Source organism: Cavia porcellus, unplaced genomic scaffold (assembly GCF_034190915.1).
Source record: "Cavia porcellus strain 051 isolate PalLab524CR breed Dunkin Hartley unplaced genomic scaffold, mCavPor4.1 scaffold_13, whole genome shotgun sequence".
NCBI classification, from domain to species: Eukaryota; Metazoa; Chordata; class Mammalia; order Rodentia; family Caviidae; genus Cavia; species Cavia porcellus.
The window spans coordinates 42,683,968-42,704,859 of record NW_026947496.1 but is presented as its reverse complement, the minus strand read 5'-3'; the positions used below and the strand labels follow the sequence as shown (position 1 = coordinate 42,704,859).

General features: G+C 37.1%; 1 protein-coding gene across 19 annotated transcripts in view; it reads left to right on the top strand.

Annotated features, from left to right (window-relative positions):
• Positions 1-20,892, top strand: part of Celf2 (CUGBP Elav-like family member 2) — a 799,248-nt gene that overhangs the window by 678,095 nt on the left and 100,261 nt on the right. For all 19 annotated transcript variants that reach the window (XM_063260461.1, XM_063260462.1, XM_063260463.1 and 16 more), the window contains one exon: positions 10,047-10,129. In XM_063260461.1, coding sequence (XP_063116531.1) covers positions 10,047-10,129 — 83 coding nt within the window. The remainder of the gene's footprint in view (positions 1-10,046; positions 10,130-20,892) is intronic.

The following is a 20,892-nucleotide window of genomic DNA, read 5'->3' as shown; positions in this document are numbered from 1 at the left end:
ATGTGATGGTATCCTGGCTTCCTCTGTTTTGCAGAAGGACCATGGTTGTCTTCCCCACTGACTCTGTCTCTACCTCATCAAGAAGACTCCTGAGAGAGGGCCAGCTATTGGGCCAGTCCCACTGGCTTCTAGCTGGTTTGTCATGTTTATCCTGCCATTCTAAAGGAAAATGTGGTTCTTCTTATTTCCCTAGAATTAGTATCTGAAAAAGTAGAAAATGCGATAAAATACTCTCTTTGCTTACTTTCTTTCATTCCAAAGTTCACACAGACCTTTTTGAAACAAAGGATGACTACTGTTTTTCTTCCCAGGGTCCCCTGTGTCACCTTCATAAGTGTGCACCTAGCCCTGATGTTTAGCAGAGGAGAATTCTGGAAATAGCTAAACTGAGTGGTAAGAAAAGAATAAAATAAAATTTTTTTGTCTTTTTCTTTTTTTATTGGTACTGGGGATTGAATTCATGACCACACACTTGCAAGGCAGGCGCTTATGCCGCTGCGCTAAATCCCCAGCCCCCAAATTGTTTTTTTTTTTTTAATAAAACTTGATTTCAGCATGATTATGTTTATGGAAATACACTCATTGCTTGGCAGAATACAGTTTAACTTATCCTGCACAGTTTCAACCAAAAACTTGGTACATAGTTTAACACATTCGTGACAGTTATACATTTATGACAGTCCCATCATTGGGCAACCTGTACTACTCAAAGGGACTTTGCCATGCTACCCAATGGGACAGTCAGGCATGACCACCAATGGTTTAAACTGGTAAGAATGTGTTAAGATTTTTAAAAGTATTTACAATGTAGTTTATTTTTATCTGTTACAAATGCATAAAAGATCCTTCATCAGTTGTTGCTATAAAGAAGGCAACAAGAACCTTGAGAAAATACTTTTGGTTTCATATATTTCTACAGCTATTAGACAATTGAAATGGTTTAACGTAGGTAACTCACTTCAGAAAAGCAAAAAAGAAAAAGCAGATCCCTGTAATTTTTCCTCAGATTCTTCTCTCTGTCATGCCTTAGTTGAAAGGGGTATAGTAATGGATCAGGAAGAGTTGCAGTTGCAGATCAGTCCTCAGTTTCTTTTCCAGGAGACTTGAAAACCCAGTAGATCTAATCTAAGTTTAAAAATACAATAAACAAACAAAAAACCACTCTGGTTTTCTTGTCAGATTAAAAGGTTTACCTGTCTTTAAGGGATATGCATGTATCAGAGAATAGTTTTTCTAAGAGAAGCCTCCAGGCTAGTAGCCTGGATTCTGTGGCAGTTGTCAGGAGTGTGATCACTGCTTGACAGGTGGAGAAACTGAGGGAAAGTATGGAGTTGCCATGGAGCCTGATGTTTCCCTGGCTGAGAGGTTGGCTCAGATGGTGCTGTCTATGGATAAGCCTACTGGGGAGCAAGTCAGAACTGTCAAAATAGCATTGGATCACTGCCTCGGACAGCCAGAGAAAGAAGTGTAGATCCTGCCTTGTCACTGAAAGTTCCCCACAAGATTCCCTTAGCGTGGCATTCGGTAACTCAAAGGATGGTGTCCACCTAATTCAAGTCCTGAAAGCAGAATGGCATCAGTGTTTCTCTGCTCCCTAGATAGTGGCCAGATGGTAATACTTTTTACATCAGGGTGTCAATTATGTCAGATTCTATAAAACTCAGTTAATTGGATACAGTTTCATTAAAAGTTGATTTCTACAAAAGAGGCGTTCATATTGGGCAAAGTTCTACTTCTAGAAAAAAAGACTTAGGTTTACTGTTGAAGAGACATTTAAAATGAGATTTAGATTTAAACAGACATTTAGGTGACCTAAAAGAGATTTGAAATAGTTCTAGGGGTCTATCAGAGTAAAGCACAACCTACATCCAAGGGAGTCTCCATATGTGAGGCACTGACTTGGAACGGGTCGGTCTGCTAGTAATTATGGGGATAGTTTTACCTTTGCTCTTGTCTGCTTGTATGACTGGGGCAGTCTGTAAAATGGAACGGTACAGAGTGTTAGGCTGGTAGAGCTAGCTTGTAAAATTCTGTGATTCTATGTAAGGCACATAGAAACCCCGAGAAAGCAGTAGCATTTTGACTTCTATTTCCTTATTCTATTTGTGGTTTAAAGTAGTAAGAGGCAGAGGAAAGCCAAAAAACCCCATCTCGTTTTCTTGCAAGTTCTTCCTTTAGTTAACTAGTTTTGCTTTAGTTGACACTCTTTCAAACCTGTCAGTCTTCCTTCTCAGTTTATGTCATTTCCGCCATCTTAGTTTGCCATCCAGGTAGGTACCACAGTAAAGAAGTCGTAAGCAGAAATACCTAAATGTGCTCATGACTGAATTTTAATGGATCGTATAAAATTAACAATATCGCATTTTAAGTACTATCTTGCACCCCTTAAGAGCAAGCAGTGTGTTTAGGACAAAGCAGAAGGAATTAACACCTTAGGACACCAGGCCTCAAAGGCCAAAAGTCAGTAACCTCATGTGACTTTAACTGGCAGGGCCAGGTCTTGTGGGTGGAAAGACTTTTGGCTGAGGAAAGGGTTACCTCTGTGACTCTCCAGAATGTCACATGGCCTCCAGAAGCATCTTTGTACTTTATAAGAGTGACATTTTGTCCTTGTCTTTTGCCTTACAAGATTCTCAGATGTAGCTACCTTCTAGATGCCCTGTCTCTTTTTTAAAAGTTTTCCTGAAAATTTGATTCAGGGGTTTTTAATGGGTGTTTTTGTACTTTTCCATGCTTTGTAGAAACTGAAAGTAGGGGAGCTTGCCAGGGGGTAAACCCAGTGATTAATCATTGAAACTGTCAGAGTAGGAAATTCACTTGAACACAAAATGCACCACTCATATCAGAAACTTTTGGACTCTACAAGCAGTATTAAATTCTCCACATAGTGGCTAGGATTGAGGGAGAAAATAGAGTGTAAGGGAAATGGCATATGAGGAACATGTCCTCTTTTGACTTACACTGGCTTGCATGCTTCTAACTTGACAAGAAACCAAGATCCCAATTGCAGTTCCACTTATGTAAATCAGACACCTGATTTGCTTGCAAATTAAGGCACAAAAGAGAGCTTCATTCACAGAAAGGAAGAAACCATAGCAAGTTCACTAATTTAGTCTTCCAGGGCCTTAGTCTCTTGATCTATCAGCCCCTTAAAATTCAAAGGCAGGCTGTAAAGGAATTATCAATTCACAACATGATGACTTTGTTGATATCGTGCATATTGAATATATCTTGAATTGAATTTTACGCTGAGATTATTGTTTCGTTTTGCTTTGTTTTTTAATTCAAGCACAACGGTCAGTCATCAAATTGTCATTCTCAATTGTTTTCAAACAATTATTTGCTTATACTGAGAAAACAGTAGATTTCATATGTTTGAGGTGTCAAATGGCCTAGAGACCTGGATAAGGCTCTCTGCATTCACTTAACCATCTCATACACAATGTCATAAGCTCCAAACCTGAAATTCTTTTACACCTTGGCCACAGAATTATACAAAGTCGTTTTTTACCTTCTGTTCCCATCCCTCAAGTTTTATGGTGTTTTTTTAAAAATGCTGTACAATTTTCTATGTTTGCAGTTTTCCTGATCAGAAAAAGAATTAACAATTAGGACCCAAACGTTCTAAATAGGCACTTTTGCCACTTATGAGAGCACTTTATGAGACTTTATCCTCAGCATAGGCTGGGCTGTAGGAGAACCATGAGGCATTTTTCATTTATCCCTGCCTTATGTGGGGTCAGCTGCTGCAGTTAAGGCGTGCATTGTTAGTGTGTGATCTGGAATTCCTGCCTTGCAACTGATGAGCGACTATTTTTTTTTTTTTTTGTCTTTTTCCTATTTCAATAACTGAAAACCATTCAAGTCAGTGCCCTCTTATCTTTCTACTTTGATTCTTTAAATACACAAAGATTTAACAAAAACTGCCTTTTAGATATCCAGAGCATCAAATCTTGGGTCAGTTTTCACCCAGTTTGGTATGATTTAGAAACTTCAGTGGAAGTTTCTTTAATGACTACCGTATCATTTCCCATAAGAGTAGAATTAATTTTAAAATCTGACCTGTAGTATCATTCTCTAGAGTTATATCTGTACTACTCTCTGCAATGAAAAGAATGTAAATAAATTGTTGTTTGGAATCAGGACAAGTCACACAATAAACGGGTTATCTCTATACAAGCAATAAATTTTTCCTCCTGTGAGTATTATTAAGCAGGTGTTTCCAAGTTAAGATTTTTCAGGAAAAACAACTGTAGTTTGAAAAGATTTGTGATAATCCAGATAGTTTATTTGAAGATAAATCTACTTGATCACTTTAAAATTATTCTTTCAATAAATTTGAGTATTTTCTTTATGATCAAAGGAGTGTGTGTGCATGTGTGTGTCCTATTGACCTGTATTACTGGGGGCTTTATCTTCAGAAATAGCAAAAACCTTTAAGACTGTCTTATCATCCAGCAATTAAGCTAGGAAATACCCGAGGGATCTCTTTTTGATGGCAGAAACTATTAATGAAAAGATAGAATTTACACCAACTACTCTGTTTGGAGTATGTAACACACAGCTTCACTGGGAATTGCTACTTTGACATTCTGATACATGAGGGTATAATGGTATCTCACAATTATACTGATTATAGATTGCTTTACCAGTTGAACATATGCAACTGTATTGCTGAACTTACCCACTTCTAGGAATTTGGGCAGGAAAAGGCTCCAGAAGTCCCTAATGGCACTCCTGAGGAGGTAGAAAAAAGGGATGACCCAGAGAAAGTTGGAAATAGGTAGCTTTTCTGTGTCTGTTCTTCCTTCAGTGCCCAGAGTCATCTTGCTAGTTTCTGACTGCCCAAAGAAGCTCACTGTAAAGCCTCATGCAGGCCTACTTACCAGTGTGTCAGGATCTTTCTTCCATCGTTTGTCCTACATTCCCTCCCTAGGGACTCAGCTAGATTTTCAAAGTTCAGCAGTAGAATTCATTCACAGTACAATGTTAGTGGCCTATAAGATGGAAAGCATTGCCCCCACTAAGGTATGTGCTGTCATCAGAATCTTTTGGTGATCAACAAAGGGAGTCATCAGTGGAAATGTTAGACTGTACACATACCTGAGACTGATACAGGATTCTGAAATCACCTGTCAAGTTTCACCCAGTGTACCTATTCCACCTGTGAGTTTTAAAGTCCTGGTGAGGAGTAATGTGGGAGAGATTCATAAATAGATACATGAGGAGTGATTAAGTTTTATGGTTTGTTTCAACTTCCAAGGCTTTTACTAACCCAGTGGATTGTTAAAATTATTTTAACATGAATGTCAAAAGGTAAGGTGGGTATGGGACATCACATTTGTCTTTTCTAGCTTGGCTGCTGTTCCTGGCAGAAACTCCTAAATGAGTGGATAAGGGAGGCACAAATTGTAAAGTGTAAGCGCTTATTAGTGTCAAACGAACAAACTAGGAAAATGTGGAGCTGCAAAAATTACTAGCACTATGCAGAAATAGGAGGGCTGAGACTGCTGAAACACCTGACTCATCAAGCTGCATCAGTCTCTGCTGACCCTACAGTCCCCTGGCCAGTCAGTCACTCTTTTTTTTTTTTTTTTTTAAACATGGAACAAGCCTCTTTTCTCTGTACTCTGTGGACAGCAGTGAAAGGGTGGGCTCCTGAACACAGGCCTGAGGGATGTGTTGCAGCCATTGACCACTGAAGAGCATCTGGGTATTGTAGATGTTTAACCACCCACCTCACACTGATGTTGAAACAAAACTTGCAGAAGGAGAGAATCATGTCCCCTGAATCCAAAGGCTGAGCCATCTGGTGTTGCAGCTGACCTGGAAATGAATCCAGTATAGTTCAGACCTGAGTTACAGCTGGCGTGGGGAAATCTAAGAAACAGGTGGTTCCCATAGCAGCTGTACTTTCAGTTAGGGCCGGCAAGAAAGAAAATTTCATGCTTGTTGAGCCTTTATGGTTTTTCTAAGAGCTATAGTTTCCCCCTGGCCTTTTGCCTTGTTACCATACAAGGGCAAATAAGGATATTCTTCCCTTCTCTGTTGCGTTATTCTCTGCAGGTCAACGAATCTGGTTTTAAGTGTATATTTTAATGACAGGTGGATTGTTAATCGTTATTAGTACATGTTAATAGTACATGATGGTGTTCATCATAGGGAGTTGGTGCATGTATATAACACAACTTAACTCTTTTTTCTTCCTTTTCCCTCTTGCAAATGATCTATTTTCCTGTTTCCTATTATCTTTTGTTATAAAATTTATTTATATTTTAGGTTTCTCATATATGAAAAATCATGCAGTATAGGTTTAAAAAAAATTATGACTGTTTTCTGGGGCAGTATTCATAGAACCACCAATCTTTCAGATACAGCCAGATTCTGGAAATGTACCAATCAGAGTCCCATTAGGGGAGAAATACTAACTGCTGCTTCTAATGTGACTCTTAAAATTTGGAGGCCTGTATTTTCTCTACAGATTTTAAGATAACCTACCCAAACACTATTTTAATTAAGTAAATTATTATGCATGCAAATTGCAAGATAAGTCATTTTAGCCCTATAAGCTTTTTAAGGTTTTTAAATTTTAAGGTTGTTCTGAATGAAGCACTATGGCGAAATAGCCACACAGATTCTTTGAGGTGGGGTGAAGGATTTTAGACTTGGTTGTTGTTAATTGATTAAAGGTAATGAAATTAGGGCTAACTTAATGTACAGCAAATGTGAGAAGCTGCAAATAAAAGTAAAATTGTAGCTTAGGCTCTGCTCCCCAAGCCGTGAACTGTGAGGCTGTACCCACTTAAGATAGGGCACTTTTTTTTAATTTACACAAAGGTTCCAAGTTTAATTGCCAAGCACAGCACTAATAGAGCTGACCTGTTGTTTGGGAGCAAATGAGCAAACAGTGAAGGAAGCCCGTCACTCATGTTACCCAAGGCATTGTCCTGTGTGCTACATTAAAACTAGAGATTATCTTGGTACACTGGTTTGGTTTTTTTCTGTTTTATGTTACCAAGAATCTAACTCAGGACCTTGCACTTGCCAGGCACAGGCACTATGCCACGGACCTATATCCCCAGCCCAGTACACTTTTAAAGACTCTCAGTTTAAATGGATATATAGTGATAGGATTATGAGCTTTATGTCATTTGAAAAGGAAATGCAATGATCAGTCTCTGATTTCACTGCCACATTTCCACAGGCAAAGTGAATCGTGGGTGAAATCAGAAAGAGCTAGAGACAGGGTATTCCCATCTCATTTTCTTTCCTTTCCCCTTCTCTTCTGGTTGTCCATAACTGCTCAGATACTAGCTTCAAATTTACCTTTCCTCAAAAAAATAAAAATAAATAATATCAAAACCAACCAATTAAAAAAAAAACTTTTCTATGAAGAAAGCACTTTAAGTAGTCAAATCTACACTAATGTAAATAGCTAAAAGCAATTAAATGAATCTTTCCTCAGTGGTACCATTTTGATACTTAAGTAGCGCATGGACCAGTGGTCCTCTTGGGCTCTTAGGTTGTGAGAAAACAACAGGGATTTAGTTTGGGTGACCAAGACAGGAGAGCTTCCTTTACTCCTCTGTAGGTTGGTCAAAGCTCTTCTAATTGGCCCAACACAGCAGGCACACAGTTCCCTCAGTTTACATCACCATGATTTGTTATTGTTTTGTCTTCTCATTGTATTTAGCTTCTCATTTTCAGTCTCCTTTCATTTTTCTGTTCTTTTAGGCCAAGCTATACTTTTCATTCTTGACCCTAAATTTTTCATTCTCTTTTTATTTATTTATTCTCTTTCTCTTTTTGGAGACAAGGTCTTGCTACATAGTTCAGGCTGACCTTGAACTCACTATGTAGTGCAGGGTGACCTCATGCTCACGTGATTCTCCTGCCTCAGCCTTCCAGGTGCTGAGATTACATGTTGTGCTACCACACTGAGAAGTTTTTGCATTCTTGACTCTGAGCATATTTTTCATTCCTGAGCTTTATTCTTCCTTAATTGTCTTTCCAGTGAAAGGAACAGTGTCCATCACTTTTTAAAAGATGTATCACCCCTCAAAGGTCACCTTAATGAAAGGGTCAGATTTTATTTTTTGAAGCTTTGATTATTAAATGAAGTTGAAATTCAGGATTTCTTAATTACATCCTTATCTGGAAGCCAGCCATATCAGCTTAGAAGAATGAAAGAACATACTGAGAGTGTTTGCTAGAAGCATTTAGAAAGCTTTTCCTGTTTTTCTTTCTGGACTAAGTCTAGTGATGCGTGTTTTATATTTTTCCTGTCTAAAAATTATTATGATAGGTTACTAGAAATTGGAAATTTTTTGCTTAAAATTATTCCTTGATTATAAGTAATTCTTACAGCTTTTCTGGGGCTTTCATTGTGCCAGTGAAGCTCAAGTAAGAGTTGATCAATTCAGTAAAAGGTCTCCTTAAACAACATGACCAAATGGACTTTTGTCAGAGTTAAAATAGGTGAAGTAAAAATCATATAAAAATGGTCAATCTCTTTATCTGTGATTCTTCAGAAACTTCATAATTTTCATTTCCTTCCATCATTCAAATGATATATGTGAAGGGTTTCTGATCCTTGGACAGTGCCGAGAAACTAGGGTCAGACTCTGCTTCGTCCAAAAGGTGAAAGTTTTGAATATGTTAATCTTGGTAGACTCTGACTAAACCAGTTATAAGACAAAGGCTCTACGTTTATTTTTTTTCCCAAATGAGGAGGGAGCATCTTAGATGTCTTTTAAAATGCCATATAAATGGTATCGTGCTTGATTTTACCCTATCCCACTGAATGAATTTTATATGTTGAGAAATTGGAATGCCAGTGTGTGGTTAAATCTATGATGGCTTGCAATGCCCGCTTCCTGCCTGCAACTGTATTACTTTGTTCTGCTTTTTGTTATATTTGCAGCATTCCTTAAATACAGTCGATACTGATGACTAAGTGCTACCCATTTCTCTCAGGCTGTTTTCTGTTCTTGTAGTATGAGTGCCTCTCTAAACTCATCCCATCCCTCTTTGGCTCCATGTGTTAGGATCTTGTACAAAGCAAAGTTGCAGTATATACAGGTTTGCTGAGTGCCTTGCTCCATTTTTTCCTCATCCCTAACTTAGCAAGATCAAAGGCAGAATCCTTTTTATTTACTTTTCTAAAGTTATTTACTTTCTTTTCCCAAGCCTGGTAATCTACATAACTCTGTGCTGATTAAAATATTGTTAACCAGTGTCTTTGTGAGTTGAAGAGACAACCATCCTCAGGACCCAGAAGGAATAGTCTAAGATTTCAACATCATCTTTGGAGGAAGAAGTTGGTTAGAAAGAGGGTATCTGCTGGCCTACTCCATGGGCTTTGGCCAGTACTCCATGGGCTCTTGGAGATGAGGAATCCAGAGGTATGCCACAGCCATACTTACTACACAGGCCAGAATTGTCTAGTCACTTACTCATCAGATTTTAACTTAATTTTTAACCTGACTAAAACACAGCCTTTCATTGTAGCAAACAAGCATTGAATAGTCATTTGTATAGAACTTTGCATTATGTACTGTGTTGCAGATAAAAAGGAATATCCTCGCTTTTAGGAAACTTAGAATCCAATTGTCTAAACCTTTAAGGTTAGAAAGTGCTTTCAAAGTGTGATATTCTAGCGATATCCTTTAAGAGAATTAGTTACTGTAAGTTTATGGTATTGTTATTGTGATTAAGTACTTCTCTTCATGTAGCTGCTATGTGACAAACCCCATTAAAACTTCACCCTCACACCACCACCTCCCACTCTCATTCTTGAATAGCTGTATTCCACATAGTTGGTATACAAAGTTATGAACTGATATCCAGCATGAGTAAAGCTTACACATGTGATTTGGGATGAAAGGCACTGTGTAAATGCGCTAGATGTTATTACTGTTCTCATGCACTTTATTATTTTTAAATTGTGCATCCTTTTAAGTAGATTATTTGTTCACCACAGTCTCCATTATATCTAAGCAAAGCATTCACAGAAATTTCTAAAATCTTTTCATTTCTCTCTGTAGGTTGTTGTTTCGTAACATTTTATACAAGAAAAGCTGCACTTGAAGCCCAGAATGCACTGCACAATATTAAAACTTTACCTGGGGTGAGTCACTTTACTTTTGTACCAAAATCACTTTATTGCTTGAAAATGGTCCTTTCAACTGAAGTTTCTAGTTATGGGTTCTTAGTGCCAAAAATTACTTTGGTCTCTTGAGGGGTGTGCTGACCCCTCTGTTCCCTAAGCAGCCAAACCAGCTGGCCTGCCCATAAAGAAGCACTGGCATTAACACTGATGGGAAGAGCTCTCAGATAGCACATCCCCTGGTTAGAAAATCAGAGTGACCCCACTGCGTATAGTGACTGCCAAAGACTTTTGGGTGGGCTAAGATTTTAAAAGGAACAAAAAAAAAACCCCAACACACAAGTGAAGCAAATGGAAAAGGAAAAGCTTTTACTCACCAGGAGCACCTTTTCAAATTTAGTCTTTAGATTTTCTTTTGAAAGAACAAAATGTACCCTGTACAGCCATAATATTAAGCCTCCTAATGATTTCTAAACAGTCAATGGTGGTTAACAAAGTCAATGTTTTAATGTCCAATTTGTGGCTTCATGTTGCTACAGAACAGAAAATACAAAGCTTACAATATTTTTTCCATTTTCTTCCTAATAATATTCTATGATTGGTGTAGTACACTAGAATGAACCGATATTGCATACAGTAACTTTATCAGAGTAAATTATTTTAAGGGATTTGTGGCACTTTTACATATTGCATACAAGTATAAATTTCCTTTCGTTGCTTTTATGTTTTCCTAGATATCAATGATGAGTGCATTCAGTATCATAATGATACACATTGTTTCTAATGAAGGAACTGGGTGTAAATAGTGTACTGATAGTGAATTTATTGAAGTTTGATTTAGTAAAAGCAAGATAAAATAATGCCCACAATGTTTTCATGGTGCAGTTCTAACTATGTCAGCTATCTCTTATTGTCCTTATGCACTAAAATATGTGTGTGCATACATATGCATACTAACATGGGTGCACACATATGTATTTTATCCCCATACCCTCAGAAACCATTGAAAATTTTGTATTTATAGTTGGAAATGCTCAGCAAAGTATTTTCTGAATATTAAGCATTTTAATCACTCAACTAATAAATTGTGAACCTTGATCTTGCACCATGCAACTTTGGTTTCTCTCTGTCTATGAAAGCAAATCAAAAAGAGAAAAACAAGTATATGGTACCAGAATGATCCTTCCCTATTTAATTCTCCCTTAAACTTTCAAGGTGATTTTTAGTAAGGCTGCTTTTTTAAGTCTAAGTGCTTTGCTTAGTGACTTAAAAAAAATAGTAGTATTATAGCTTCATCCTCCATGTAAATGGAATTTTTCTAATGTAATCCTAGAAGATTGCAGTGTTAGGTCACATTATTGAATGAAGCAATTGTGGCAAATATTTACTGGCCCAGCCAACAACTGAAGGCAATAATTTTCCAGGCTCTTAATTAAATGCAAAGACCACTTTATGTTCCTTCTCTTAAAAGTAAATGCTTTGCAATAATTAGCACACAAAATTCCTCCTGGGTATGTTAGAAAATTATTTGAGATGAAGCATTATTTAACATGTGAGGTATAATATAGTTTGATGCCAGATAGCATCATATTTTAACTAAATGCAAAGCTTGGTTAATTTTTTATTTATTTTATTTTAAAGAGAAAAGAAATAAAATTTTAAAACACAACAATTAGGGGGTAACAATGTTATATACATTGCATGTTGTTACCTTCAAATCAGTTACATGTAATTGTGCATTTAATCTTCCAAACAATACTAGCATAAACCTTTCTCTTCAATAAGCTCAGAGAAATATACTTATTTATACTACTGTATAACTATCTTTTATGTATATAGTTTTTCAGCTTCTCATACTAGTGAGACACTATGATGTCCATACATGTGTGTCTGATTTATTTCACCTATGATTATGGTCTCAAGTTGCATCCATTTACCTATAAAAGTCTCCAGTTTATCCTTCTCTATGGCTGAGTAGTACTCCTTTGTATAAGAATACCACATCTTTTTTATCTATTTCTCAGTAAATGGGCATTTAGGTTGTTTCCAAGGTCTAGAGATTACAAATTGTGCTGCAATAAACATGATGCACATATATCGCTGTAATATGATGTTTTTAATTCTTCTGGGAAGATACTCAGAAGGGGAATAGCTGGGTCAAATGGGACCTCTAATCCTAGTTTTTTGGGGAATGTTCACCCTGATTACCAGTGATTGTACCAGTCTACATTCTCCTCAACAGTGGAGAATAGGTCCTTTTTCCCCACAGCCCCTCCAGAATTTGTTATTGGTTGATTTCTTAGTAATAGCCTTTCTTTCCAAGATGAGGTGGAATCTCAGTGTTGTTTTAATTTGCATCTCTCGAATGATCAATGAACATTTTTTCATATGTTTATTTGCTGTTTGTATTTCTTCATCTGAGAAGTGTGTATTTTTCTCAGCTGCCAATTTTGGGTTTGGGTTTTTAAATTTGGGAAAACTGATTTTGTGTGTGGGGGGATTCTTTATATGTTCTTGATAGTAATCCTTTGCCTGAGGAACAGCTGGCAAACAAAGCTTGATTAATTTTGATGTATCCTGTATACTAGAAGCACAGCCCCCAGCATGCCCTATACCTGTGTGAAGATGATTTCTGGAAACACAGTTAATTTGACCAGGGAATATTGAAACGCATAGAAAGGTTAATAAGTATGCCTCTGTCTGGGATATCTTATCCTGACCCTTTTATTGGCAACCAAGTGACACTTTCCATATGTATTTTTAATATTGTACTTTTTTCCTCTTCCTAAAATTTCTGCATGAGACATTTAGAAGTGATAGCTTTGGAGACCCATTATCAAGGGCAATAATTTGGGAGTTGGAAAAAGATGATGGGTAGGTTGTTTTTCGGTTTCTTTTTAACCAATTCAATTTCATGTGCCCAGTAACTTGAGGCAGGCTAAACAAAAGTTTGAAAAGTCAGATCTAATTTGTATGGCTCATAGCTTTTACAATGTATGCACTTGCTCTATTTGTTATTTCAAATGTGGTAAATAGGGATGGAGTTCCACATCTTGCATTTATGTGCAGCTTTATCTGATAAATACCACCCTTAACAGCTGCAAGGAAAACATGAAAGTGGTTGCCTTTCAGCTGTGAGCCTTTGGTGGACATGAAGAAATGGGACCAGACATAAAAGATTAATGCATATTCTTGGGGAAAAAATATTACAGGGAGCCTTGCTGTTTGATTACAAGCCTTGGAATTCGTCAACATTTCCATAATTCTAAACCAATATACACCTGTTTTCCCACTGTGATGTGAAGGCATAACTTAATTTAACAGAACCCCTGCTGTGCTAAATCTCTCATTAAATACCAAGTGACTTCGGTAATTTAAAGTTGTAGCACTACTATTTTAACTGGTTGCCTTCATATTATGAAATTAATAAGAAATTAATGATGCACTTTGCCATATGCATTCAATTTCCTTCTGAATAAAAATAAAAGGGATAAAGAAAAATGCATCACCAGCTGACACTTTAAAGCTTTTCTGGTTGTAATCATTTTCCTGCAGATAAAATCCATTAAAAAGGCACTTGCTGCTTTTTTTCTAAAGTGTCCAAAACTTTCCATTTATAACAAGATCAAATGGTGCTGATTTTCTTTCCAATGCACTTTTCTTTTGCAGATGATGTTTTGGTATTTTAAGGAACTTTTATCTTGCAACCAAACTTGATTAATGTTTAGGAGTTTGCTTTTCCTTTTATGTGCTATCTTCCTATGTTTAGGGAAACAAAGACCATGGTTAGCACAGGAGAGGAAAACAAGTTGATAGGGCTGTCTATATGCAGTTGAAAGTGTCTGCTCTTTGGTTATGATTTAAAAGTACACTCCTTTTTCTTCTGTGTTTTAGAGACCTCTAACTGCGACACTGGGGGAAGCGTGGTGGAATTAAGGTGAAGAACAGGGCCTTATTAAGCAGTGCAAAGTGACTGAGGACACATTTGTCTTACTTTGTATCTAAGACACTGGATCTTATATCTTCAGAAATGTTCAGCATAAATCTTAGAAATATAATACAAACAAAAGGAGCAGATTCGACGTCTCCACACAGAAAGCCAAGAATAAGAAGCTAAAACTCATTTCCTTGGTTTGATAAAGTTTTCCTCTAGAAAAGTTTTCTTGATGCTTAAGCTACAGATTAAATGCTAGGTACAGTGCCAGTTAATTACTGATATTTCATGAGGATAATAAATCACAAATGATTATTGGGTGCATGCTTGAAGCTAGGCACTTAGCTAGGTGTTGTCATGAAAGAGCTACGATTCAGCCTGATGAGGCTCCTAGTTGGTCTCACCATGAGAGTGGATAGCAGATAGGCAATTAGTACATACTTACTTTATACTTTGTGCTTTTCTAATTGTTACAGAATACCAATTTCTCACACACACACACACACACATGCATGTGCAAACCCCCTTAAAATCCTAATTAGTAACGCTCCCAAAGTCTGAAGGAAATACAGTTAACTGTTTGCAAAGGCTGGGACCCTTGATGCACCATTGGGTTGGTGCAGCATCATTAGATTGCCTCTTTCCACAGCTGTGCCTTTTGTGTTCTTGAACAAATTTTGGTTGCCTCTGCTTTGATGGTGTAGCAAATTATGCTTAAAGACAGCCTCCTTTATTAAGGGTTTTACACTGGCAAAACCAAGGGGTGGTAGTGTTCAGCAGGTATGTCATTGTCTCCCATTAGGTGTCCAAGCACAAAAGAAATCCTTATAAAGGCAAATAGGAAGATTTATTTTGTTTTCATTGACCTAATTTAGTTCAATTAAAAAGTAAAATACAATAAAGACTTTGATTAAAGCACAGAAAAACCAAGACATTTTCAATAATCAGATGTCAGGGCCAAACGTCCTTCCACCAGTGACTGCACCATGCCTTATGTCATGTTTTTTCCCAAGGTCTTAGCACGTATTGTCTCTAGCAGTGGAGGCTTTTTGATTGAAAATGTATGGCAATATCATTAGAGGATTCACTGTATAAATTAATTTAATTAAGGATGTAATAAAAGAGGAATACAGTTTTGAAAAAGCTCTTACATTTTAACAGCTAGAAGGAATCTGTGGAATCTAAATGTCTTCTAAAATATTAATTGCAAATTTCTTCTAGACATTTTCTCTGCATATGCTTCACTCTTTTCTTTTTAGAATCACTGCAAGTTTTATTAAATGCAGTTTATATTGAAGAGTTATTGCCCAAGAGAACATTTCTTTAGAGAACTCCATTTTACTGATCGCATACTGAAAGGTGTTTTATAATAACACAAGCAGTATGAGCAAGGACTACACGTAGGTTTGAGATATAAAAGCAAATGAGTCTAATCCCATAGGAAGAAGCAGTAAATAAAATGGCCTCCTGGGACAAGTGTGTCTACCCACATGAAGTGAATGGACCCTTTTCTGATCTGCCCCAGAGGAGATACTTTACCTGTGTGGTATGCACCTTTTTCCCGAGTGGGCTTTAACTTAGCTCTCCTTAGAAGTGTCCCCTTGGGCCGTTTAATAGCAAAATACTGTGGCTTGTACTTATCAGCAGAACAGATTGGCTGTCACTGGTACCAAATTCTGTTTGCCCCTTGTAATGTTTTGAGGTATTCATTTTCTTTAAAACACTCTCCTAACTTTAATATGTATTTAATGTCTGTGTTCTCAAAGCCATTATTATTTTATCACTATCATCATTATTACTGTTTCTGTCATAAATTCTCTCAGCTCTCATCTCCTCATATCATGGAAATTTCCTCCTAAAGCCATCTCTTTTGAATCAAAACTTAGGACAACTTTGTTAAATATATTTTTCAAATTCTTTTCATTTAAAGTTATTATTAAAACGCAACCAAAATATCTGGATGAGGTTTGTTGAGACCTTAACATTTCATATCCTATGTAATACAAAATATTCATTTATTCAGCAAATAGCAATTGAATGTATTGTCTGGCACTATTTTGAATATTGCAGCATGCAGGAGTAGCAGCCATGCCCTTCATAACTGAGCCACCAAAAAATAAAGTATATTTTATACTCATATACAGCAAATGTTTAATAAAAAGATTATTCCACCCAAAATATAAGATGAATACAGTTTTAATAATATATATGTGTGTATAATGGTCCAATTTGTTTCACATACACAGATCGCTAAAATATGTGTATTTCTAAAATATACATATTTTATATCCCATAGATAAACATACATTCACGTATAAACACATGTGAATATCAGTTTAGTCAAATAAATATAGAAAATAATAATTTAAAACCCCATTTTCTATTCATCCTGATAATATATTCTTAATCATTTTATCGAAGTCACCTTTCTTATTTTAGGCTTCATAAACTGTCACACTTCCTTAATATCATAATAAGCTTATGTTTGAATTAAGATTGTAGCTGACTCACAGTGTGTGGCAAGGGTACTTGAGAACTACCATTTAATAATTCCATTAGCTCCTGTATTCTTCCTTCTTAACAGAAGAATAGGGGCTGAATAGGATACTGCCTGTGAAACTTTTGGAGCCCTGGAAGAAATGTACATTAAAGCATATCATTTCTCTTTGATAGGTTCTGTAGGTATGAACTCTTACTAGGTAATCACCCAATATGTAAATTGTGCCTGCTATAGAATGTATAAACCAGGACATGTATTTGGTATACATGCTTCAGATTTACATCTACAGAATTTGACCTTCACTGATAAATTTGACCTCATAGTATTCTAAAAGACGCATTCTCTTTCTGTTCATATTGTTTTTAGAAATAAACAGAAATAAAAATTAAACAAAAAGATCTTTGTTTTAATTTAAGATAACTTTTTAAGGACCATGGTGAAGGGTGCCAAGATGTGGCTGGAAAAGAGGCCATAAGTACAGAAATGCTTTCCCATCCTAGGATCCACTCCAGGGTGAAGAGTTGTGGGGTCAAAGTATATAATACCAGTCCCAGGCATGGAATGATTGCTCCCAGCTCATCAGTTCAGAATGAAAAAATTCAGAGGACAGAAAAAAAATTTTGGCCCCATGGTTCACAGTCTGCAGACATGGGCTCCAGGGATCTTGAAAGGTACATTTTAATGCTTTATAAAGCATTATTCCCAATTCCATTGGGCTTTATAAAGCCAAATTCTATGGGGAATTGTTTATTTTATCCACCATAAAGTTTTACATGCCACCTGAATAGCGTTTTTTTGTCTTTGGGCCGGCAGTCGATCAACTCCATAACTTTGATAGGCAGTTGTTATGTATGACTTTGATTAACTGAAAAAACTGGGTACTTTTAAAACATGCCTATTTAGTAGAAGGGAGTCTGTGCAAGAAAATTAATGAGGATTCCTTGGTGGTGAAAAGTTGACAATGCCAGCCCAAGGTTAAATCAGAGAGCCAGCTACACCATTTTTTGGCACTAGAACTGAATGAAAGGTGTTATTTTATTTTGCAAGCCACATAATCTCAACAACATGATTAATTAATAGGACTGTTATAAAGGCTTATTAATGAATGTGTGTAAATGCCCTGGCATGAATTGCTGATCATATCTGCAGAAATGATATGTGTCATTGAGAGATAATGCTACTGTAATTTTTCTGTAAGGGTACATGTAGTAGGATGGCACAATGGCAAAATGAAGTAATAGATTTCAGAGATAATCATTTCTCTATAATGATACAAGATTAAATTAGGACTATTACATTGGCTTATAAAGACCTCAGTTCCCAAAAGGTTGATAAGCTTTCAAAAGAAGCTCAGAGTGGAAGGATCCTGAATTTGATTAAAGGTCTGGATGGAATTGCAAAGGAAGAGGTTATGATAGTTAAATGGTGGGTTAAAAAGTTTGGAGTAAAACTAGAGAATGGTCCAAATTCTGTCATTATGGGATCTCTATGGAAAGTCATTACTGGAATAATGGCAGAACTTGCTGGACAGAACTTGAATCTTCACATGGGAATTGGGCATAACTCAGGAGATTTATGTCCACTTAAAGCAGGCTGGCCAGTTCGTAGCCTCAAAACATTAGGCCACATTAAAAAAAAAAAAGTGGGGGAATATGACACGGATGAGTGTAGAGAGCATTCTCCTGAGAGCCCAAATGTTCTTCCCCACCTACCAAGATGTAGAGAATGGCTAAGCCTGGAGAAACTGAAGCCAGAGTTAAAGGGAGTCTTAGAATGCCACTGCTCAGCCAGGTTTGGTTAGTACACTGCCCATGTAGGAAAAAAGCTTTGTGTATTACTCTGCTTGTTTTAGCTGTGGAGTCATAGTTCTCAGGTACTCAGGAAGTCTCATTAAAGCTATTAAAGTTATTTTGATAATAAGACAATATTTCAGTACTATATCATTGTACCTTCCACTACCCACAAGTTACAGAAAAGACAAGACAAATAGCATACTATATGTTTGGGAGATGGTAGAAAGGGACACTTTGACAAATGTTCTCTCTTAAATTCTTCATTGTTTTACTATGGTTTCCTGTCAGTGTTTGTCACATTTTAGGTAATGGGAAGCATGAATTAGGAGGCCAACAGAATAAAAAACATCATAACAAATGTAACTATGTGTTAATTTTTATGTATTAATTAATTTTATGTATTAATACAGCTATAAAATGAGTAACTTGTTTGAGGTTACCCAGCTAGTAACTGAGTTATGGGCAGGTGAATTCAAATTAACATATCTAAACTCTGAAACTGGAGACCTTTGTACTGTGCTGTATACCCTGGCAGACTTGCCATCCCCAGCTCTGCCACCAGTGAAGGATCTCACAGGGACCACATTTGCTTTCTTGGGTGGCTCCCATTTTTCATCCCAAAATGAGTTGAAATCCTCAGCTCTGTCCAGTATTGCAACTCAAAGAGTGATGTACAGAACTATTAGGCATGGTACTGCAGGACCACACCAGATCAGGCTGCATACAGCTGTACTCAGAGTCAGTAGCAGAGACCTGGAAGTCAGCTAGGCACCACACAACATGTGCATGCATGCACCAAAAAGGAAAAAAAAAAAAAAACCACAAGCTGATCCTACTGCAATACCCCTGCAAAGGCACCTGGTCCAGCTCTTCACTAGATGTGAAACCATACTCTTGCATAGGCACAGGTCGTGGAAAACATGCCGTAGAAGAAGCAAGACATTAGCTCAAACCTAGGGGATGAAGTTACTAATGTGAAGCTCTCTAAGAGGAAACTATAAAGATAGTCATCACTGTAAGAGGAACTATTTTTGCAAAAATGATTATAAATGCAACACCTTTCTTCAGAAGAGTGTAGCTTTACCAATATTATCTCATTGACATTCATGTTATTAGGATGCTTTTCTTTATCTGCATCCACAGGCTTTCTGTGCCAAGCCATAATCTGCATTCTAATGCCTTTCTTCATCCAGCTGGCCTCTTTCCCTTCCCCCATCTCTGCTTCCTTGTTCCTTATGGGAAGGGCAAAAAGACAAGGCTTATTAGAAGAGTAAGCAGAGACCTATTACAGACAACCTTATGCAATAAGCAGCAGTGAAGAAAAAAATAAAAAAAGAGCAGGCCATACATGGCCTGAAGTTGGGAAACCACTAGAAATTTCAGCATCCCTACTATCATCACACCCTTGAAAATACTTAGAGACCTTCTGAAAGAAGCTAGTTCTGCCTTGATAATTTAGTGATGAGGAAACTATGGTTTGAGAAGTGAAATCTGCAGAGTATTTGAGCTTCTGGATCTATTCAAGTTGCTGACAATAAGGAAGAACTAGATTCTACCACAAATGAGGGCACTAGGAAACAGAATTATGCAGCAGACTTCACAGACATGGTACAGTGGGACTGAACACAGCCCTTTCCTAGCTCTGCCAGTGACTCCCACTCATTTGACCTCAGCAACTTTGAGGGCACTGAGTAGTCAGCAGAAGTACTGTGTGTCAGAAGCCTAGAAGCTTGGGCATTCCTGTCTTTCTTCTTCTCATTTTGCCATCTGCTCTGTTTTATCCCATCAGAGCATTCACTTATTTCATCAGGAGGGTGAAAAGCGGGAGCCTGAGCTGGGCTAGGCTATTCTCTGGTTAATTCTATATAACCATCATGTTATGGCCTCCATTTTCATATGAATATAAGTGACTAAGATGTGATACACATGTATCAACTCCCCACAATGAGTGTAGTCATTATGTATCACAAACATGTACTAAGAGAAATATTTAATGAATTTATGTGAGTAGTCATATGTTAGAGGCAGAGGCCTAGGTGACCTCTGTGTTTATCCTAGTTATAAGCAAAGACACTAATGATGACTTGGTGGCCTTTGGAGTCTGGGGCTGGACCAAAAAAGTTTTTAACAATCTCTCAGCCCACACTTTCCACAAAACTGTCACACATCAGAATCAGGAATGACCACATGAGCTTGGAGACTAGGTTTCTGGAAACTCAAAGTTAACTCAGAGTTAATGGGTCAGATTATATATTTTAATCTGTGAAACTCAGGGAGTTCTAGGCTTGCCCAAACACATTTAGTATTATTATTTCTTCATCAGAGCATGTATTTTAAGTACATACCAGGAAACCATGCCAGATATTTTATATTCAGTAGCACATGGGTTCAGCATACACTAAAGTATTGTCAAAAGTCATAGTGATGTAGGGAAAAGAAACTCCCAGCCTACTAGATGTCTGACATGAGTTCATATTCTCTAAAATCAAAGAATAAGTTTTAGGAACAATGGAGATTAAGAGCAAAATGTATTTATTGAAAGAAAGCATCTGTCAGA